Source organism: Amblyomma maculatum, chromosome 3 (genome assembly GCF_055883805.1).
Source record: "Amblyomma maculatum isolate TAMU_Amacu chromosome 3, ASM5588380v1, whole genome shotgun sequence".
Taxonomy (NCBI): Eukaryota; Metazoa; Arthropoda; class Arachnida; order Ixodida; family Ixodidae; genus Amblyomma; species Amblyomma maculatum.
Genome location: NC_139346.1, coordinates 189,577,779 through 189,600,766, shown reverse-complemented (window position 1 = coordinate 189,600,766; position 22,988 = coordinate 189,577,779). Strand labels below are relative to the sequence as shown.

Here is a 22,988-nt window from a genome sequence, read left to right as displayed (position 1 = left end):
GTCTTGAGAAATCCGCATAATCGAGATTCCACGGCATAACGGCGGCAAAGGTAGTCTCCTAAATGTGCGGTTAATTAACGTTGTGCCCGGAGTGCAGCTTACAGGGTGTCCCACGTTACTCGAGCGGAGAGAGGCACCGCGCCGAAGTACACAACTGCCTGCATCCCGTGGTAAACAAATTAGCTCTGCTCTTTTGCCTGCATAGTTCCTCAGAATTGCACAAGTGTCTTCCTAACAGACCTGGATGGCTTTACAGAGGACCATAGTCGGCGAATTCGCCCTCTACCTCAGCTTCATCTTACATTATCTTATGTTGTGCTGACAGATGCTTACGAGCCACCAAAAATGGTTCAATGCCTGCGCCCACCTGCTCGTACAGGTTAACGAGGAACATCCTGTGTTCGATGCAGAGGCGAGCTTCGACGGTCTTCCGACGCGTCCCACCGCGCGACGTTCCTTTGGGCCCCTCAGTTCATTCCCGTCTGCGACGCGCTGCTCCTCTTCATATCTGCAAGTGGATAGGTAAGAAAAGCTGGAATCAGAGTGTGAAGTTCCAAATCGAGCGCTGCCATCACTGTCGCCGGCCGCGACCTCCAGTGGTATTTGAGAGACGAATTCGTTTTCTGACAAATATAGCCCATGGGCTGAGAGCCCCTTTCGACTGCAGGGCTGGTCACTGCATGCGTACGCGGATGTGAGAACTCGCCACAGGTCACGAGCTAGAGAACTGCACGTTAACCAAGTCGGCACTTCGACGCGGAAAAAAATATCAGAAAACAAAACGACGGGCAGCATAGAGCGAAGGACAACGGACAGCCGTTGGACTATAACTACGCTTCGACATAATCATCATCTTGACTACACAACTTCAGGGCTAAGGCCTTTCCCATTTATACCTCTCCAGCCAATTCAGCCCTGCGCCGCGGCCATCTTATGCGGCAGACGTCCTTGTCCCTTTCGGCCAGTTGACCATTTGCAAAGCTTTTTTCTTTCTTTACTCCAAGAAGAGGGAAGGAAGAAGGAGAAGAAAAAGGAAAGAATTATTGCTGCTCGGTGGGGACAGTTGGGGGGCGCTGTAGACTTCGTTACTCTAAAGCTTTACCTTACTCAAGTCTATCTTCCAACGAGATTTCGGCCGTACAAGCTCGGTGGAAGAGTGCTAAAACTGTGTCGAGTGCAAGTACGTGCAAGACTTCGATGACGTACATGAAGGTCTAAATTTGTTTCAGTATTTTCAATCCAGTGGAACAAGACTGCGACAACTTAACGACTCTCAGCACGTGTAGTATACTCTTGAACCGCCTTCCAAGGCTAAAAACCAGATTAGATCCTATGGCCTGGTAACTTCTGCTTGAAATTTACTGACATTGAACTCCTTTAGCATAGCTAAAAAGCACCTTACGATCATCTAATGTCACATTTAAAAGAACCAGAAAATTATCAACGGAAAGCACGTCGCCGACAATCGCATAAAGGATCTGATGCAGACACCATGTTACCGGGGGAAAATAGGATAAGGGCAGAAGATATTAATTCTAAACAATCGGCCGTGCTTTTGTCCGAAAAAATCTTGAAGATCGATAGAGTCGCGCCGGCCGCGTGCAGTGGACGCTTGGAAGAAGGACCTATAGTTGATTCCGCGGAAAGGAAACCAGGTCTTTCATATATTGACGGAAAAAAGCGGTGGTACTCAGGCCGTCATTAGTGCGTCGAAAATTGAGTCGCAGCTGTATAGCCGGTGGACAGCAGACTGGTCGTCGATATTTAACAGTTCCTGGCATCAGTACGTGCACGTTGAGCGGAAAAAGCTTCTTACTGTCACGAACCTTGTCCTGTACCTGATCACCACTCAATAAACGGTACTTAAGAGTAAGCGGCTGTGTGCGGTGTCACTTTCGTCTTTCCCGTGTCATTTTGCGCGCTGCCTCAAGGTGGGCGCTTTGCACTTAAAAGAAATATCGATTGCACTGACCACATTCGCAGCCTGACTTTTATCTTCAAGTGGTTAAATTTGCGCGGCTACTGTCTGAAATTACCAAATTTCAACAGTTAAGTAGTATTTAATTTCATCATATCTAACTCCTCAAAACAGATGTAAAAACATTGCGGTCTAGACATAGCAAAACGTCTGAAGAAAATTAAAAGTGACAGTTTGATATCAATCGTTCTTGCTTCTTTACGTATAACGTACGATACTACTGCTAAACTGTAATCAACGTCTTGTAATTTAAATCGCGGTTTAATGTAAAGGACAAATTAGACAGCTTTAGGAGACTTTAGCGCAATTTACAGCACGCCTAGACAAGCAGGTTCATTGAGTGTTCCTAAGAAACTGTTTCCCAACAGTAGCATAACACGGAGATTGATATAAAAAGTGAATGTTTTACGGCTTGAAAATAGCGTTATATATATTTAGTATGTACATATTTAGTAGACCGCAAAACTTTGCTATAAAAATGATGTTAGGTATGGAGGTCACTACGGCTCTTCAAGGGAAAACTTCTGACTGTCCTTTCCAATGCATTCTTCCATGCCTAGGTCCGTACAGTAGAGGCGAAACAGGCATATGCAAGTAAACACAAACGAAAAAGAAAAAGCTCTTCAGTCATAAGCCTCAGGAAAAAAAAAAAACGAAGGAGGGAGGGGGAGGAGGCGGCTGACAAATTTTTCTATTTAGTCCAACAAAGCTGATGGCCACAGTAAATTTCACTTGTTCAGCGATAGCTCATTGTGTTTCTGCATTGTGTTGTTCCTTTAGTGAAGCAGGCACCTTTAAGCTTTGCACAAATGACGTGGTTGCAATTAAATGCTTTTGACACACCTCTCAATGTTGAGAAGTGCGCCTCAGAGCAATCGAGGGATCCAAACATATAGCAGCTGGAAATTATATTAAGAAAGCTCTCTTTAAAAACCGAAATATGTAGTGTGGAGCAGGGGTGGTAGATGTGCAAGAGAGTTGCGAGCTGCACTTGAACCCGCACCATATAGTTCGATCCTACAACGGAGAGAAACTAGACTGCGGCAGTGTAACTACACCGGGTGGAGGTGGGCAGCTCGCGATATAACTTTCGAGCGGCGACTGCAATGTATCAATAAAGTTAACGCACCGGCAGGCGAGACCCTGTTGGAAGTGGTTCGCCGAATGCGCCGTGGCGCCAGTGCCGCCACCAGTGGGTGTGCCGACAGCTTCTGGCGCAGTCGTACGGGGATGCCGCTGGTTCCCCACGAGTTGCGTCGGTTCTCATCCTGATCGGGTTGCGGCACCACGTCGTTCAGGCTGCGCGAGCAAATTAATGAGACCAGCGGTGGTGTTAGTCGACCGCGACTGGCAGAAAAGTCACGGCTAATCTCCACTGCGTTTTGGAACGCGAGGCTTTAGATTCATGGGCATGAAACCAGGTGGTCATTTAGTGTGCAATGACATCACAAACACGAAGCGTCGTGCGGCTGGCAGTCTGCCGACTCTGCGTCCTTTTACAGGGTTCCTTTTATCTAATGGACTCGTCTCGAAATTAGAACAGAATTTAGAGGCCCTATCATGCGTCCAGGTGAGAAAGAGAGGAAAAAATGGCTTTGAATTATAATACTAATTGGTTCACAGGAAGGGAAAGGCGCAGTATCTGTCACACTTGAGTCTGTGGACACCTGAACCGCGCCGTAAGGGAAGGGAGGAAGGTGGGAGTTAAAGTGAAAAGCGAGAAATAGGAGCCGTAGTGGAGGGCTACGGAGTAATTTGGACCACCTGAGGATCTTTAACGTGCGCTGACATCGCACAGCACACGGACGCCTCTTCGCTTCGCCTCCATCGAAACGCAGCCGCCAGGTCGGGTTCGAACCCGGGTATTCCGGACAGTGGTCGGGCGTCTTACCACTATACCACCCCGGCGGGGCGCTTTGAATGAAGAAAATAAATTTTTGACGAAACTTGGTGACATTTCCCTGATCATTGAGGAGAACGGCAGTAAGAGAAGGGCGCAGCAGAAAGTTAAATAGAAAAAGAGGAAAATGCAATATGTGATAATTTTTTGGATAAGCCCACTCCTGACGTTTCCTCTACAATCAGAGATACAGCACTGATATGATAGGCAAGTGCATGCGTCTTATGACCGTGTGTTTTTTGTGCTCTGTCGTCCCACCTGCTGCCAATCTTGCGCACCGTCGGCGACAGCTTGGGCGACTCCCTCGTCGATTGTACGCTTCTATCCGAAGCGGCGCTGCTCTTGGCCGCCTTGGAATCCTTGCCACGGCTCTTTCCCGTCTGCGGCAGTGCGGGGAGGTGGGCGGTAAGGGCAGTGGATATGCAAGATGTTACTTTACGCGCGTCGCCGAATCATCTCGGAAAACGGAGTACACAATATGAAGTAGATGATTTGTACATGACCAAGTTCTAGCGAAACATCGCGTGAGAAATGAGACAAAGACTACGCGGAGGCACATGAGAAACGCCACACGAAAAAGGCAAACAGATGCGCTAGCTTCACAACTAAAATAGAGAGTTTTAGCATACCGTGATCCGTGATTCGCCACCACGCGTTCCACTGCGCATGCCCAGACCCCCCTTGACGCCAATAGATGGCGCCACATACTGGATGTCGGCACACAGACCTGCCGCATCGGGACCAATCAGCTTGTGCGCCCCACACACGGTAGCGGGTCACAGTGGCGGATCGCGGATCACGGTAAGCTAAATCTAGCTTACCGTGATCCGCGATCCGCCACCGTGACCCGCTACCGTGCGTGGGCTAGAGAGATTTAGCTTACCGTGATCCGCGATCCGCCACCGTGACCCTCTACCGCTCGTGGGCGGGGCGTACAAGCTGATTGGTTCCAATGCGGCAGGCCTATGTGCCGGCATCCAGCATGTGGCGCCATCTATCGGCATCGAAGTGATTGGGGCATGCGCAGTGGAACGCGTGGTGGCGGATCACGGTAGCGGATCGCGGATCACGACGTGCTAAATCTCTCTATTACCTAAAAAACCCGCATTGCAGAGTATATGCCTTTTTCGTAAATGATGCAGTTGTCCGCTCCTATGTGTCCTACCAACACCACCTAATCTAGGTGGTGTTGGTGCTATCCGGTTTGTGGAACAAGGGGTGGCTCCGGGGTGAGTACCAAGAAGCTGTATACCTGAGGTTTGACGGGCTTTTCGGCTGTGGTCGGCCGCTGCTGCTGATGTTCCGGCTGCGGCTGGGACCTGCACGAGTGGCGTCGTGCTTAAGTCGGGTCTCTCCCAGTGTCAGCACAGAGGGAAGCAGATAAACGCAGTACTGGTATTGATTCGCGATCGCAACATTTTTCATGCCCCGTCTTTCAATACATTTATATGCATGGTTAAATACTAAAATAGGCTTTATAAGAGTGACTTTGTGCGATGCGTGCTTTCATGTAGTAAGTGAATAAGGCCGCAATGTTACGTTAGCAGCGCTGACGAAGCCATTTTCGGCTGTCGTCTGGCCCAACTTTGCTTCTCTTAGATACACCATTATTCGATGCGAAGCAGCCTGCTTTCATTTCGTTATTTGTTCCTATTTTTCCGACACGTCTTAAAGTATATACTGCATAACTTTCGCTTATTCAAAGTTGCCTAATGCTGGGCTAGCAGTCAGTAATAGATACTTCGTTACAATTCATAAGGGGCCTAGGTAATGGGCGGAATATATAGGTTGTGCGGGTTTCACCAGAATATGTATGCTACTGACTGGCGATAACTTCATGCGACGAAAAAGTGCCAGAGATAAGCTCTTTATAGGCTCATGTTGTAAAGCTTGGTAAATTCAACAGTATGCCTTGAAGTAATAACTTTGAGACGGTTCATGCAAAAGCATAAGTTTATGAATAGTTCGCATGATGTAAGCCAGCTATATTAGAAAAAAATGAGAGGATACGCAACAAATGTGAAGAGACAATTATTCCGAACCATTAGAAGAACAGTTCTTTTTGAAGCAATACTTTATGGTGGGCTTGTTGTTTCATATTCTTGGAAGAGCTTTCGTAGTGTGTAGAGACTGCATTGAGTACAGTTGTCCATGTTCTCCTCTCTGCGTTGTCCTGTTGCGCCACTAAATACACTTCTCAGTTCATTTTAGCGTACTCATTCTGGTCTGAAATATGTTTCTCATCTCAGTGAGATCTAAATGTATATACCTTACAGATGCGCTTAGCAGAGCTGCTACGGCGTAGAGTGTTCCAAACATTGACTGGGTACGGCTGACAGATGGCTGGCAAAGAGAATGGGACGGATCCTTGGAAACAACTTTCCTTCCTTGACTAGGTAGTAACCCTTTAAGTTGTTTCCACGTACTCTTGGCGCTGACGCCTTCATTGCAGTGGAACATATCACAACGTATCAAACTATCGCAACCATAGAGTTTCTTACACTAACTAGAGGGAAAGCTGAGGGCGCTGCACTTCAGCCACCATGGGCGCGCTAAGAATCATGGACCGGTGTGCTACTTGTTGCGGGACAGTCGGTTTTCTCGGATGCATGAAGTGGCGTTACTATGATGTTTTTTCATCATCATCATCATCATCATCATCATCATCATCTCGAGGTGCGTACATAGACCGCAAAAGCCGTAGTAGCGAAGGCTCAAAAGCAGACGTCGCCAATAAAAGATTTCTGTTTCCCGAAATGCCACTAAAACCTTTCTTAAGTAATTGCACAACCATAAATAATTCCAAAACGTTTTTTTTTCCTTTTAAAGGGTACCTATTAAGTGCGAAATATTGGTATTTGGGCTGCTAAAAACTAAGCCAATAGGAGAAAGAGCCATCGCTTATATTGGATAAATTTCACACTGACATGCTGTTTCTCTCCATTTTTGAAAGTTATAGTCACAATATTGAATGATAGTGCATCATTTACGGTAGAACAACATTTATCTTTGCATCAGTTTTGGCCAAAAGTTGTAGTTCTGCACTCGGTAGCTCTCCGGCCCATGATGCTTTGAGCGCCCATGGCGGCTGAACTGGTCGTCAGGAAACTCCATGTAAACTCTCATAGATCGCAGCAGAGCTTTCCCTCTAGGTAAGAGTAAGAAACTCCATGATCGCAAACTACCGCTGCTACTTGGCTTCATTGCATTGGCTTTGGTGGTCCCGCGATGATTCACGATGTATGCAATACATAACACGAGGAATTCCTGGAACTCGACTGGGAATGATCCGCTGGTAGTCTACGCAAGCGCGGGCGAGATAATCCAGCACTCACTTCTCCAGGGCGTCCACTTTCTTGGTGAGCCGCTCGTTCTCCCTACAGACGAGCTCGTGGTCCCTGACCAGCATCTCCCGCATATGGTGCATCGTGGCATTCTCGATCCTGCGAGCGAATGAGCGTCACCGTCAAATAATCGCGGTAACCGCGTCAACTCTTTAAGCTTGTGGAAAAACGTCGCCTCAACTTGTCATTGGGGGCAATCTATAAAACCATGTATTCTGCCTGTGGAATTTGTACGCCGTTCGAGTCGGTTTGACTGACTCACGCCTGCGTCGACGAAAACCTAAGTCAGTGTGTTTTCTCGAAGGTACACTACTACATCATTTGGTTAAGCAAAGCTATTTAGCTACAAAGATAAGAATAATTTTATGGGACGCATGACAGCATAAAACGTAGTGCCGTGGAACAATGATTTGCGCTCTATTTTGAACGCACAAAAAGTTCAAGCTTCCTTTTCAAAAGTAAAGTTTTTATTCTCCTTTCCTTTCTCGAAATTGGCACCACGCAAATTATGCACGATCTTCACTCTGTGGTGTGTTTTACCTTTTAGGTCAGCTATTAAGGTGTTTCTAGCCATATACTGCCGTTTAGAAATAACGAGTGGCGTGGTGTAATCGGAGGCAATGTCGCTATCCCGCTGAGAGAGACTAATTTTTCTGAAAACTACCACTGTTGCGCAGAACTACTGCTTTTATATACTACAGTTATTCTAACCACACACGAAAGTAGCGGGAATTAAGCTTCTCCCGCAAGGGGAGCTCGGAGCGGTGCGCTCAACGGCCATTCGTGCTATTCATGTGTAGCACTCGTGCACTCGCCTGAGCGCCTCGTTTTCAGCCATGTACTTGTGCAGCAACGCCTTCTCGTCACGGCCGTCTCCTGGATCGGCCACTTCGGTCTCCGGCTGCTCACCACCCACGGCCAGCACGTTGCTTAACTGGAGCTGGCCACCACCATTCAGCATCTGCGATAAAAAAAAAAAAAGTGGGACATTTAGGCTCCGCCTCTAAGCGTACAGGCAACAACGTTAATGGCTCCCGTCCGCGGCTCCTCTTGCGGATCCTCGTTGGTGTACACTCACCCTTCACAAACATGCACTTTTTCGTCGCCTAAGAGACTAAAAATTAAATATTTATTAGTTCATGCTTTCTTCGTTTACGAGAATTAGGATATATGAATCACTGCGTGGTATTTGCCTACAACCGGTTAATAATTTCCTGGCACATAATAATGGCTCTTGGGATGCCTCAGGGAAAAAAATATTTTGAGAACCGCTGCGTTAGACATTACTATATACTTGAGTAAACCCGTGGTATTCGACTACAACCGCTAAGTAATTTATATTTGTTTTTCTTCTTTGTAGCTCTTTCTATTTCGGACTCGTCATCTCGTTTTGCAGAGGAAAACCTGAAAGCAAGATTTTGTGTTTATAGTTATCACTAATTCCGTAATTGCTGCCTCTATCATCTCACACACACACACTCATCATCATACAGTCGTAAGCTAATATATATTGCGTGGAAGATCACACGACATGGATATCTATACAGCCCCGTTTTAACCGAGCTGCATCAATGTGCCCCAGTGACTTAGGAGTAACGCACCTGAATCGGTATCCAAAGACACCGGAGGGTTCATATTGCACCCCCCCCCCCCCCCTCCTTCCCCGTTTCAAAGCAATTGCTGAGTTGACAACACCTGCCAACTCGGCCGTGTCATATGGTATCGTGACGTCACACTTCCCGCGGACCAATCAGTGTCTATCCATGCCACCTGCCATCCACCAGCCAGCCATTTGCCAGAGGAAAGCTTCTGATTTTTTGCTCGCAGCGCTGACACCAACAATGCAAGCTACGCTGACCTCAGACTTTTCTGACAAAAAAAAAAAAAAAAGGGGGGGGGGGGGGGATTTCGCGCGTTCGTTCGCGTTTCGTGCGCAGAAGTGCCGGCTCGAACGGAAACATTCGATTTGGGTGTCCTCATTTTGTTCGCTAATTGTTTCAACTTATCTTTAGAGAACCTTTGGTGGAGGGAACGAACAGGCGCAACTGTCATTACTTCTAAAGACCCGGCTAACGCACCCCGAAACAGAAAAGAAAACGCCTAGCGACTGCATTCTGGAGGGGCACTCTGTCCGCATGCTTAAGAAGTAGGGAAGAGGAAAATAGAAACTGACGAGGAGGAAGCAGTCCGCGCGCCGCCAAAGAGGGCCCCAAAATATTAGTTAAACCCGTTCGTGCAGGAATCTCAACACTGCTTATAAAAAAGTAATAATTTTTTTTTCCGTTAACAGCTGCAACAGTGCACTAAAGGGACACTAAAGGAGAATAGCAAGTCGGGCTACAATTATAGTTTAGCGTCAAATAACAGTACATATGACATTTAAAAAAAAAAAGAACGCTTTTATGACCAGCGAAATTCCACGAAAGCCAATTACTCATGACGCCACCATTTGCGAATTCGCGCAGCTACCATGGCTGAAGCTTTTTATGAGATTTAGCGAGGAAAACAATTTCGCCGTCTCACTGAGAAACTGCCGTCGAAATACGAGGAAAGCAGCTTGGCGGGCTTAGTCAAGAATGAGCAGATTCGTATATTAAAACGGCGCAACACAGACGACGGATAGAAAGGTTACACTGAAACACGAGTGCTGAATCATGCGTGTGGTCGGCGTACGAAGCGAACTCAGAACCGCAAGATCTCAACGGCATTGAAGCTCTGTCGTCATCGCTCGGCGGCGGGCGTGATGAAATCGCAAAGTGTTCAATTCTTTTAGTGTTTAGTTTAGCACTCGCTCGTGTAGCCGCGCCCATGCGTGCTCGTTGTCACCGTGCAAAGCGCAAAGTGAGCGCGTGCTCTTCCAGGTTCTTTCAAAGTGGAAATGGCGGATAATCCTTCGAGATGTGCCGAAAAATGCCTTAGCTCAGAAGTGCTACACGCATTGTCACTTCGTTTTGGGCTCATTAAAGAAAAACCTTTCCCCGCGCAGGACATGACATATGCAGTTGGTGAGGTGTCGGTACGTAATGCAAGGTTTTCTACGAGGAAAAAAAAGTTGGACCAGCTCAAGCGCGTTCGTTAAGGTTATGTTAATAGACTGGAGCTGGGGATTCTCGCCGTAGGAAGCATGGGAAGAATGATCCGTCACAATTTCGGACGTTTTTCTCACCAAAGCAGCATAGAGAAGTGCCTCCTTGCGATACGATGATCAGGATGAGGTCTGGCAGGTAGCAAATTAGAGATGCGTAATCCAGCTTACAGAGGACACTCTCCGAAGATGTGTGCTGATGGAGCAACTGCATCAGCTATGTCACATTGTGAGATATTGACGTGTTATAACATCTTGTTAATCATTAATGACCTGCAGTGCATCCCAGTCAATTGGGTTGTCTCGGAAACGTTGCAAAACTGTACTGGAAGCGTGCTGGTACACCGGAAATAAGTGCGTCGAAAGAGTAACCGAATGCACTGCTCCGCGACTCGGATGATCGTTTTACATCGTGGCATCTGCGGTGCTGTGATGCCCGTCTTAAGACATCAGTTAGAGAGAAAGCTGCTGCTTAAACGTCAAGTCATCGAAGCCGTCTTCTTGACAGTAAAATGACGCCCGATTTGTATGCATGTTTGGCACTGTCAACTTCATAAGCGAAAAGGCGACAGAAATTAACTACCTGACTTGCGTTTTCGATCATAATACCCAGGTATACGGGTCCGCGCATACGCATACATTTGAGTGTCCGGCTTAACGTTTCTTGACGGATTCCAGCAAGCCGTTTGAAACAACAAATTCCATAGCTAGACGCCCGTTACGCCTACCCAAGCTAGAGATGTTTTCACGAACAGTGCCCATATAATGATGATAACGGGGAAAGCTGCTTTCATGATGCGTAAACAGGGGTTCTGTATCATAATTTAAAAGCTATTTCGGTGGTGCAGACTAGCACTGGAGTGTTCCACACTAGCTTCCCTGCATGCTTGAAAGTGCTGTGTCGGTGCACGCTTTACAGGAAGAAAATTGCACTTGCAGGAAAGCGTTTGGTTAGTCATCCAAAGTGAATAAAACTGCCCATGCAGTTCATTACACATACCCAAGCTAGAGATGCTTTCGCGAAAAGTGCCCATATAATGATGATAAAGGGGAAAGCTGCTTTCATGATGAGTAAACAGCGGTTCTGTATCATAATGTAAAAGCTATTTCGGTGGTGCAGACTAGCACTGTAGTGTTCTACACTAGCTTCCCCGCATGATTGAAAGCGCTGTGTCGGTGCACGCTTTACAGGAAGAAAATGGCACTTCGCAGAAAAGCGTCGGGCTAGTCATCGAAAGTGAATAAAACTGCCCATGCAGTTCGTTATCAAGTTTCGAAAATGTTGAACGCCCCATACTGTGTGCTTAAAAATAACAGATAGAGCAATCTGTATTAGTTACTGCAATTCGTCTCGTGCAAGCGTCATTACCTGTTCGCCTGACGTAAGTTGCTATTTGTCATGATCACTGAAAATAATGTCTTCTATCAGGTTCAAATGCAGGAAAGGGTGGCTTGGGGAGTTTAAGAATAATTTTCTGCCAGGAAGTAATACAGACTTGGTTCCATCTTACAAATAGCAGTCAGAGATACGAAGCCGGAAACCCCTGGCTAGCTTCAACAATCTCGCGTGTCATTTCCACAATTTAATTAAATAAGATAAAGAGAAAGAAGGCTGCAGTAGTGCTATAGACTACTCGAAAAGAATAGAATAGTACGGCTGGTTATTACGTACATGAAGTTATTATCGTTCTTTCGAAGCCAGGTTCAAATTTCAGAGGTTAATCGCAGCTGCTGCGTTGCTTCGATTTTTTTTTTCTCGTCAGAAAAAAAAAAAAAAGAGAACTTTCGAACAGCTGGCAAATCGTGGTTTAAATATGCAAAAAGATGCCCGTACATACCTGTTGCCGCAGATAGCTGTTCTCCATGCGTAGTAGCCGCACTTCCCGGCGCAAGCTGAGGATTAGCAGCTCCCGAGGGTCCTGCAAAGCGATCAAAGGCGCTTCTTCGCTCATGACGATCTAAACGTAGTCCAAAAAATATAATAAATAAACTGTAACGCATGTACGACAAATTATTCCTTTAAAATACATAGCCGCACTCTTTTAAGATACACGGAGAAATACTTCTGGCAACTAACCTGCTTTATTAAAACATAGTCTGTTTTTTATAATGCTTTTTTTTTTAGCTATTCGCATCGAAGCGAACAACAGACGCGTCGATGTTCCATTGTTTTCCTGCCGTTTAGGCAAACGAATGTGAACTAATTTCGCTGGGATGCCCGTGCTGCATGTTTGAACCTTTTTGCATGCTAGGAATTAGTTCATTGTTTGGGGAAATTTCGGAAAACACTATGTATATGCTGAAAAAGAAGGCATTGAGAACGGCAGATAGGTTTGTGAGTTTAATTTAAAAGGGCTCTATCTGTACGACTGCGCGCGCAACACAGTGTAGGGCGGGCTTACCATCCGAACCATGGGCTTTGTTTTCACCCTTTTCGCTCTGGATGCGTAGCGTAGTGTGTTGATTGTCTCGTGAGCGTTGGAAGCGCTTGGAGAAACGCAGGCGATCTGCGTAAAGGGATGAGAGATGGTACGCTTCGTCGTGTGCAACGGCCCAGTAAAAGAAAAAAAAAAAGAGGAAGGGAGAATAATTTAAACGAGAGGTAATATAACAATATCGAGGAAAGCAGGAAATTTTCTGCCCAGCGTCGCACGAGGCTCACAAAGTACCCTCGTACGGCTATATCTCTAGAGAGGCATTACTCCTACGTTTCATCATCTGTTATTGAACTCGCTTTTTTTACATACCCGTGGTAACTAGCACGATGCCGATATGATTTGAAACGTGGTTCTCTGTCGCGTGTTCTTTAACGCACTTTGAGCGATATAATTTTAATATATATTTATTTAAAAAGCTTCACACAGAACCAAATTAGTCGCTTTAAACAGCGGTAAGAACGAAAATTAAAACCACGGAAGTGTCGTAGAAAATCTGTCGATAAGAACTGTATGGGCTCAATATAAAGCTGCTCGTGAAAAGCAGCGGCAACCATATCGTATAACGCCTGGCGTAGAAAGCCGGAGATCACGCCGAAAAGGTGACAAGCACATAAAGCAGAAGGCTTCGGTCCGTCTTCTGAGGCCTACTCATACGCGGAGCTTTGTGTGATGCTCGCAGGAAGTGGGAAAGAAGACGAATTTTAAAAAGATGTGAATGCAAAGTTAACTTCTACGGGCAGAACTGTTTTGGAAATGTGAAAAGACAGCAACTTTCATGGACGTTAACGCAACCCTCCGTGAGGAGGCGCTGAAGAATAGATTGCAGGTTTTGTACTCACTATTAGAGCCATGCCGCTGCCGCCGAGGCTGTCGGCCAACAGTTTGGTGAGCGTGCTGTCCCGGTACGGTATGTGGCCCGTCCGCTTTTTGGGATCTGCCAGACACGATATGCAGTTGCCTGCCGAGCAATGGAGCCAGCGAGAAAAGGAATTGCGGCAAAGTGAATATGTCAGGGGCTGCTTTGCACCAATACTTTTCCAGAGAACACTGCGTGCATATTGACACGCAGGCTAGTAGTGTGCGCTGCGCTTTCGTTGTGGACAAACCGATCACTCTTTTGCTGCTTTTGCTGTCATTTAAACGACAACAGCGCTGGGTTGACCAGGTGCGAGACGGAAATATGTGCTCATACTGAATTCAATACGACAGATTTGCTCAAGAACTAAGCATGTTCTCACTGATTCGCGCTGCATTCAGCTGGAAAAGTCATGGTGGGTATATTGCTAAGAAAAAAGCTGCCTAAAACAAAGCCATGCTATCATTTACTTAAAAGAAACGCAAACAAATGTTGCAGTCATGTTCATAATTAACTTATGGTTTAATAGTCCTGGTGCGAACAACACACACACAAAAAAATACAAAACAAGCGCCCAGCTGCTGATTCTGAGGATGCAGGTTCGATCGCGACCGTGGTGGCGGTATCCATGTATTGTGCGATGTCAGTACTCGTTAAAGAAACACAGGTAGTTGACATTGACGAAGCCCTGCACTACGGCGTCCCTCGTAGTCGGCGTCGCTTATGGGCGTCCCATTTACCATACTGTATATCATGCCATATCACAGAAGAAACACTTACTCCCAACTCTTTTTTGTGTGTTGGCATATTATTTTTTAAAATTGTATTTTGGGCAGCCTCATCATAGTATATGTTCTTCAAGTTATCTGGGATACGGGGGAGCTACTGGAGAGATCCTCCGTCTTATATCGCGCAATAAAACTAAATTTTCCTGTTGTCGGGCCTTCCTGTGCTGTTGAACAGTTAAACCATGAATCAGTACCAGCTTGCCTAAGTCACAGCCTTATTTTTCGAGACGGCTGGAAGAGACCAGCGCATGAGTGCGGAACGTATCTTGCAGCGCGATTGACAAGTAGTAGCACGCTCTCTCTTTCTATTTCTTTCTTGGAGCCCTATCTGCTGCAGCTTGCCTCACCGATGCCTCGCGAATACGCGTTAGCTTGCATTTATTGTCTCCGCAACGCTGTATGGTTCCGCCCCTTTATGCACTCTCTTCTTCCCGGCCTCTGCCAGTGGCGGCTTTATTTTAAGAGGCTTTCAACCATGTGTTCCCTGAAGGTTTTGCCGGGAAAAAAAACAGAGAAAAAGATTTATATGTACAATTTCTCGTTTGCGTCCCTCCCTCTTAAATGCGAAACCTCGTTACCCTGCCACCTCCTCCTTCGCGGCGTCATCATCGCTGCAAGCAAACCCAGTCGGAGTCCGTTGACGGATCTCAATTCAGTTCAATTTCAAGAGAAGCGGAAATATCCTAGAGAGATTTCAAGGAAGAAAAGCTACTAGAAACAGCTTCACTGAGCCAAAAAAATCCTGAATGTCTATCAGCAAAGGAACACACATAAACGGTACGTAAGCAAATCAAGCAAAAATTTGTAACCAACATAGTAAAACTCGGCAGCTTTGAAGACCATGCGTCTCCGCGAACGATAGACCAGGTGATTTGAGTGAATGCTCACGATTTGCGAAGCCTCATCGCTGCTAAAGGACTTTGGATGCTAACCCAAAGATTAATTCAATCGGTGCTTTGACATCTACTCTTGTAAACATAGCGGTATCCGCAAAGTATACAACTACGGACGTCTTCTACGGCAGCGGTGAAAACCCATTAGCTCCGCCATTTACCTAGCACAAGCAGCGACTTGTTGATGTTGTTGGCCTCGACTAGCGTGTTGCCACGACTGCGCGTTTTCTTCGTCTTCTCGGAGCCGGCGAGGTCGACCAGGGACAGCTTTCCCTGGCGCCGGATGAAGGTGTTGGGGTCGTCCGGGTCACGCACCTCCGACGACAGACTGATGGTCAAGATGCTGTGGCTCCGACTCGAATGCTCGTTCATCTCGTGGCTTCGCACCTGGCGGTTCTTGCGGCCTGCAAAAAGATGGTTGAGCTGAATGATGCTCCGACGTCTACCAGTGTCTGCGCAGCAGGTCATTTAGTGCAAAGCAGCCACGAGTGCCGACCTTGGAGTACATGCCAGGCAGAGCCTGCTTCTCATTCAAAAGAGCGACTGGCAGGTTAGCCGTGAATCTCAGCACTAATGTACCCTGGCTAGCCGCGCAGGGAGTATTCTGGCAACATTTTCAAAAATCTTCATTAAAGTTGCCTTCAACAATTAATTCTCCATGCCTGCTTCTCATTAAAAAAAATGGCAGTGGCTCAGCTCTGGTTAAGCCTGGTAAATTGCGTTAGCAATAACGCAATGGCAGCAAGGCTACGCTTGTGTGCTCGCTTGTGGCGTAGCTTGTGTGGTTCGATAATTTGGCTATAGAGTAGCACATGACACAATGGTTACAACTGTTCTTCCGGCGATTCATCAGCGCGCTGTCTTCGCTTAGTGGCATTGCGGCGTTCCTGAGCAGTCGTGTGTTCATCAGTAGCCAACGAGGTGGAAGCACTCGGAGAGCTAGAACGTAGTCGCCGAGCTTCATCTTGTGCACGACGCTTAGCACGACGTTCTTCACGTTTTTCCACTGTCTTTTGTGCACGTTGTCGCTTCCTTGCCGCAGCTTGTCGCTGACACCTCTCTTTAGCAGTCTGCATAGCAAAGCAAACACGGCGAGGCCGAAGCAGCGGCGAACCATCTGTTCGGCGCGGCAGCGGCGCCGCTGCAGCGCGCGGCGCGCCGACGGTGCCAAGGTAAAACACGGCGTCCGCCGGGGATACGCGACGGCTCGAAACCAGGCGCAGTATTGCTATCGCAATAAAAGGAGCGAAGCCATTCACTCAACACCAACGCACCTTGACTGGCCGCGCGAAGAAAACTCCGGCAGTTTTTTTTTTTTAAATCTAGACCATCTCCAACATCTTCCAACACCCTTTGCCACACCTTTTTCTTAACAAAAAGGGCGTAGAAAAAGTGTTATTGTGAGTGTAATGATCCGCGAGCACCTTTTTGACACCTATGAGGGTATAAATCGCTTTTAAGCGTGGGTGTTAAAGTACCTTTTAAGGCGTAAAATGTTTTAGAGTGTAATGTTGCCTTATTAATCAATTCGCGTCTTTTACTTCAGCTACGCCACACTTTTTTTTCAATAGCTTCACTTTGAGATGAAGTCACTATACCTACGATGATAAGCAGCATTAGGATCTCCCTCTGGCTGATCCTGCCTCTATACCGTCAACATAACAGCTCGCCCGGTGGTCAAGATCAGCAGCTACACAACCGATGAGAATGTGTCGGGATCGCAAGGGGCACTGAACAGAGCGATGTGCCAAAGGGAGTGACTCGATGTAAGAGCGAGCGCTCACCACGGCTCGTTTGTGTGCAAGGAGCTGCGGGTGGACTCACCTTCTTCCAGCACGCCGGCTAGGTCACCGAGGTCCTCGCACTCGACGACGAACAGATTCTCTGCGTAGAAGCCCTTGTCCTTGGACCACCGGACGGGCAGTGCCTTGTGAGACGGGTTGAGCAAATCCAGCACCTGCTCGGGAAAGACAAGACCGCCGCACTAAACTCAAAGCAGGTGCCGTGAGATGAGACAAGGGGAGACGCTGAAGTGAAGGCATATGTAATTGTCTGCATAACTTCTCAACACGAGAAGACAGTCTGAGATTTTTACAAGAGGTGCTTAATAGCCAAACTACACCGTGCTCTGATATTAATTCTGATAAAAATCTGAGCGCTCCTTTCAAAAGCGTCTCCCAAATCTGCACAGAAATAGAGTGGGTCATACGTGTTCCTTGTAAATCTCCAGGTAGGAGGCCTGCACCACGTACTCGACGCCCCTGCGTTGTGTGATCTCGCCGAAGAGGTAGCCGAACGCCAGTTGCATGATGCCCGGCTCGCTGGCTTGCCCGCCCGGCAGATCCTGCGCGATGATATTTGGGATTCGTGATGACTGTCCATTATACGAGCCACCCTCCTCCCCTTAATTACTGATCAAAAAGGCTCTACGAACGGTAAATATTGCTCTATCACTATCTTTTCATTTTTAGATAGCAGACGTTTTAAAACACTATCACTGTGGCAGTTCTGGGATACAGATTGTCACTGCGGACAACTGAAAAAACGTGTCGAAGAGCCAGATTTTTCCTCTCATCCTTGCCGCTGAGGGCTGCTAGGGCACACTTTTCCTTACTGACGGCATCACTTGCATATAAGCGCAGTCTTTTGGCACTCATCTGCTTATACAGCTGCCTCATGAAAGCTAGTATATGAGGTACCATGTACTCGGACCGAAATACACTTGCTGTTTTCAAAACACCTTGGGGGCATGCCTGGCGAGGACCGCTCGGTCGAGATATATCACGACGTAAGTGGTGTGGCTATAACATTATTCATTGAAATTCAGCGCAAAAAAAAAAAAAAAAGAGGGAAGGCTAGCGTTCATGTGAATCACCACCTGATGCATTTTTGAGCAGCAATACTGTTGTGACAGATGACTGCATCCTTGTATGCAGCGCGGAAAGGGTTGAAAATTATGTCGTGCCCGAGTCATGCTCATGCATGTTCTCATAAGAACGAACTTCCCCAACATACCGGGGGTCCAGTTAGCGTGTAAGTCTTGCCGGCGCCTGTCTGGCCGTACGCCATGATTGTGCTGGCGAACCTGGGATAGAAAACGATACGTCATAGCATCGTTATCCCGTAGCCTTCGTATCTGACAGCAGTCATTGCAGGCTGAAAACATCGTGCAAATGCACGTAGACGCATGCAGGTATCTTCCAATGCGTAATCATTGTGCACAAAGAGAGAAAAACACAGCACAGATGTGCATCGCTTCACATCAATTACCCAAATGCTGCACTGCTTCCAAGTGGTTCCACTGCAAATTAAACTATTCGTGTCGGGTACACACTCAGTGCATGCAAATGTGTGCCATTTTTTTTTTCGTATGAAACACACGCATGCGCAGTCTCTGTACGAGGCATCGATCGGCCATAAAAAAAAAGGATGACAGCAAGAATAACGGAATAATTATAGTTTTTCAGTGTAGGACAGCTTCGCCCGAAAAAAAAATGAATCAGCTTATCACAGTGACCAGAGTCCATTACATTATAGAACACGAAACGGAAACGAAATACACTCCTCGACATGTTACTTTGAGCAGGTGAGCGAAGGAGCGAAGAATAGAGACGGCACACAGCATGAAAAAACAACTGCTCTGCACCTTCCTTCCAGGCACCTTCCTTTTAGGAAGCTCCATTGAGGCTTCACTCACCCGTCCAGAGACATATCGATGAGCCGCTTGATACCGCAGTGCTCGAAGACGTCCTCTTGCGTCGCCTCCGGCTCGAAAACAACGGTGAACGTGAACAACTTGGTTTGGCCGCCAGCGGGTTCCGTAACCTGCGGATTGAGTCATTAGCCCTGTTCTCCACTTCTGATCAAGAGATCCGTACGGTCGGCTGGCTATCGGGGGCGACAGACTTCGCTCACAAGACTTTACAGAAAACCCTCTAGAACGCTTTTTGATTTTGTATGTCCTCAGCAATGGGATAGACAGAACTCTGCGCAGAGAAATATGTTGCCTAATCGAAGGAGCCTAATATTCTAATACACTCACTCCTGCCTGTTCTTACCGCTGTTCAGAGAACTGAAAGCCAACCTGAGTGGGAATGGTGCAAATCTTCTATTTTGATTTGTTTTAGTCCGGCTTATACCATCTTCCATCATTGGTTCTTGAAGGCTGGCTGAGCTATATTTGTCATGGTAGGTGTAGATGACGGAGCACAATCGAGCGAAAGGAACGCTCGTATTATTCCGTCCCGTACAAGACATACCCCTGTCCCTTTTGTACAGATGCAAGTTTTTCTATATATAGGAACGCACTGCAAAAGCGAATAGTCTAACTATTGAGCTGATAATGCAAGTCCGCCGCGAATGACTTATTCCGTTTCTTGTATGTAGGAATGTATGTATTGTAACGACTGATTACACGACCGCGTACTTTCAATTATGAGAGTTCTCCGCAGGGAAGTAGGACGGCTGCATATGCAATGTCCGAACTACCAAGAATAGAACACCAGGCACGCCGTAGTTCCAACAACGTTTGTGTTCGTGCATGTACTACGTGGTCCGTCAAATGTTTTTGATACCTGCGCGTTTTGGGTGAGGTAATTTCCTTTCCTCGATTCCAGTGCGCATTACTTCAGATTTATAATGAGACCAAACATAAGATTATGATAGAGGAAAAATTGGGCCGAGGGCACTCTTTTGTTATCGAGTCCAATAGCATGGATAAATGGGGTATTCTATGGAAGCTTAAAGAAGCTCCTAAGTATTACATCCTAGCCAATTTCTGCGCTCGCATGAATATTTATATCGGTCTAGAGGTAGCACGATCATCAAGCACGGCGTGTCATAGAGAGTCCTAAAGTTCAGTTACTTCCTTCCCCTTAACCAAACACAGATCGTTGATTCGTTCATTCATTCATTTCTTGAGTGAAGGAAATCATAATGCCCCTTTGGCTTGACATTCTGCGCGATGTATCAAAAGAGGCACTGTAAGGGATCGTCAAGGTGCGCGCGGGGGCGTACATTGCCCTGTAGACTGGAAGTCGAAAAAAAAAAAAAGAGGCTGGGGAGTAAACCGGCGCCTAGCGCGCAGGTGGTGGCGCATTGCTTAGTTAATCCCCTTCGAGTTCCTGAATGGGAAGCGGGAGCCGCTCCCTATCTCGTTCGAAAGAATGCGCCGCAAAGCGTCGGCAGCGTCTCTTGTGTAGAAGCGAAGGAGACAGGTGTCGTCCGCGGATGGTCAGACAGGTGCGTGCCAGATGCGTGGGAACAAACATCTTCGAGAGTGCTCACAGGGTCAACTCCCCTTAAACTAAAAAAAGAAAAAAGAAAAGAAGCTCCATGGGTCACCTGCCTGTACTGTTTCAGTGTGGGAAGAGCGCTGGAGACAGCGGTGACCGGGCACGGGGCAAGGGTGAATTTTCTTGGCCCAATCACGCCGCTTATGGCCAGTGATTGGATAGCTCGGGCCAAGGGGTGTGAACCCGAGGTGTAAACTGAAGTTGCCGAAGGTTCGTTGGGTGTTCTTGGTTGGATCGGGTCTTAGGTAGGTGCTCTGCACCATCGGCTCTGCCGAATTTGGGAGTCTCTCCCGGGAAGACCGACCAACAGGTTCCAGCTGTTGCCATGTCTTTGCAATCTTGTAAAAGTGTACATATGTAAATAGATGTACTACATAAAGCTCATAATCAAGTTCATCTGTCAAGAACCTTCAGTCTTGTGTTAAGATAACCGTCCCTGACGGAGCAGCACCGCTGGTGGTGCAACGGGTCCCTGCCTGGAGAACGAACCAGTTCGCGCCAACCCCTGGTTGGGCGGAACGACGGTTACGAAATTTACTGGCACATTTGCATATGCGCCTACAAGAAAGAACATAAGAACGGAGCGGGCCGAATATATAGATGCATGATTGGCCGATGATCGCTATGCCTACTTCTGCAAAGTACACTCGATAGGGGAGACTTCAGAGATACCGTTTTTGTGGTCGCTACCTAGCAGTGCCGTCATGACAACGCTCTACACTGACAGCGTGGATTGGCACGTTACGCATATTTCCGCATCAGAGGAAGGAATGCGAATGTAGTACTCACGAGCACCTGTCCCTCCCCCGGGTAGTTAAGCGCCTGGGTTTTCGCATTCTCATTGGGCGTAAGCGGCCGCACCCTGTGACGAAAGTGGAAGACAGGTAGGAGAAAGAAAGAGGAAGTGCCTTATTTGAGGTTACGACAAGCAGCAAGAACATCGCGCTCGATTTGCACAAACCAGCGTAGCTGAAGGCGAACAAATATTGAGAAACGTAAACTTAGCTTGCGAGGTTTTGTTATGTGGTCTTGAGTGACTTAATACGGTACGATTAAAACAGTGTCCGTTAAGGCAAATCAGGGTTTTGTCTCTAAGTAGTGGACATTGTGTGCTCGTGGTGTCATTATTTTCCTTTCTTTTTTTCGTCGAGTGCTTTTTGCATTAATGAAGTTCATATGAATTTTTGTTGCGATTGTTAAATTGTTTATAAAAATACTCTTCTATCGTCTTTTTGTGCTGCTTTTCCTTTTGCATCTTTCGGTTATGAATGCATGAAATGTGTATTTTCGTGAATTGAAGTGAGTAAATTGGGCTGTTTTCCTAAGCCGATAAACTTTATATCTGCCAGTGCTGTTCTTTCAGCGTCTGTTAACTATATTTAACCCCGCGGACGGCACGCATAGACAGTGGAGAGTCGCGTAGTTTAAGAAACAAAAATTGCATTCGACAATGGGAAGCGATCTATGATACCGTTTCTTGCTATGCTTGCTCCACGCATAATAGAGATACTGTCACGGAGCTGTGTATCATGATTGATTGCCGATAACTTAACAGCAGATTTTCATTTTATAATATCTCAGTGTTTGATAACAGATACCGCACATAGCAGCCAGGTGTACTGCGAACAGACTTTTCCGTGATACGCAGGAACACTGTTTGCACGTAACCGAAAGAAAAGGCGTGCACAGGTATAGTCTTCAAAGACTAACTCACTGATGTAGAGCATTAATTAGTCCCTAAAATGACCAATCAGTACTCCTTCAAAACAGATACCAAAATTATCATAACCATTTCTGCAGAAAGTACACCTATTCGTCGCTAGGACTAAACGCTGCAGCTACTCTCAATTTACTCGTTTCTGGCTGGCAGTACAGATTTATGTGAACAGATCCACGTACTTACCTGACGACGACGTTGATGTTGTCCCCTCCGGATTCATCCGGATTCAGGGTCATCAAAGAGTCCTGGGACGAAGCCGTGCTGGGCCTATGGAACAGGCACGCGAAGACAGAAGGAATTGGACAAATGCTAGATGTTCCGTTTGATTACAGTTGCGAAGTTGCTACTCAGTGACCTTTTTTTATGGGGGCCGCAATTTAGACATGTTATTCAGGGCAAAGCACAAGAAGGCTCTGCAGCTGCATACATTTTAGAGCCCTAGCCGAGGTATTCATATAGCAGAACACTATCGGGGCACATCCATCACAAGTGGTTATCGGATGACTGAACTGAAGCTTTCCGAGGAAGCAAATGTTATTCCGGAGCTATATAAGGCCCAATCCATCATGAGTAAAGTTTCTTGGCTGCGTGGAACTCTCTCCGGTCCGAGCTCTACATTACACACCAACAATACGTGGAGTGCTAGGTGTGCAGAATATGACGCCATCGTCATGGCAACCATTACCCGTTCG

The 22,988-nt window shown here is 46.8% G+C and overlaps 1 protein-coding gene across 1 annotated transcript; it reads right to left on the bottom strand.

The window, feature by feature from the left end:
* Positions 1 to 188: 188 nt before the first annotated feature.
* Positions 189 to 22,562, bottom strand: LOC146197239 (kinesin-like protein KIF12). Its single transcript, XM_084596452.1, has 16 exons — positions 22,480 to 22,562; positions 21,366 to 21,438; positions 18,980 to 19,107; positions 18,298 to 18,367; positions 17,492 to 17,626; positions 17,107 to 17,239; positions 15,444 to 15,686; positions 13,585 to 13,703; positions 12,710 to 12,814; positions 12,146 to 12,226; positions 8,038 to 8,183; positions 7,214 to 7,321; positions 5,131 to 5,197; positions 4,137 to 4,258; positions 3,108 to 3,277; positions 189 to 508 (listed from the first exon to the last, which is right to left on the bottom strand). Exons 1-16 carry the CDS (start codon positions 22,530 to 22,532, stop codon positions 468 to 470), a joined length of 1,794 nt encoding a protein of 597 aa, XP_084452578.1. The 5' UTR covers positions 22,533 to 22,562; the 3' UTR covers positions 189 to 467.
* Between the last annotated feature and the right edge of the window lie 426 nt (positions 22,563 to 22,988).

Coding starts and splice junctions, on each gene's coding strand:
- LOC146197239 (XM_084596452.1), bottom strand. CDS start 22,532: ATGACCCTGAATCCGGATGAATCCGGAGGGGACAACATCAACGTCGTC. Junction 19,108..21,365: donor CGGGGGAGGGACAGGTGCTC/GTGAGTACTACA, acceptor CTCAATCCGCAG/GTTACGGAACCCGCTGGCGG. Junction 17,627..18,297: donor ACACGCTAACTGGACCCCCG/GTATGTTGGGGA, acceptor ATCATCGCGCAG/GATCTGCCGGGCGGGCAAGC.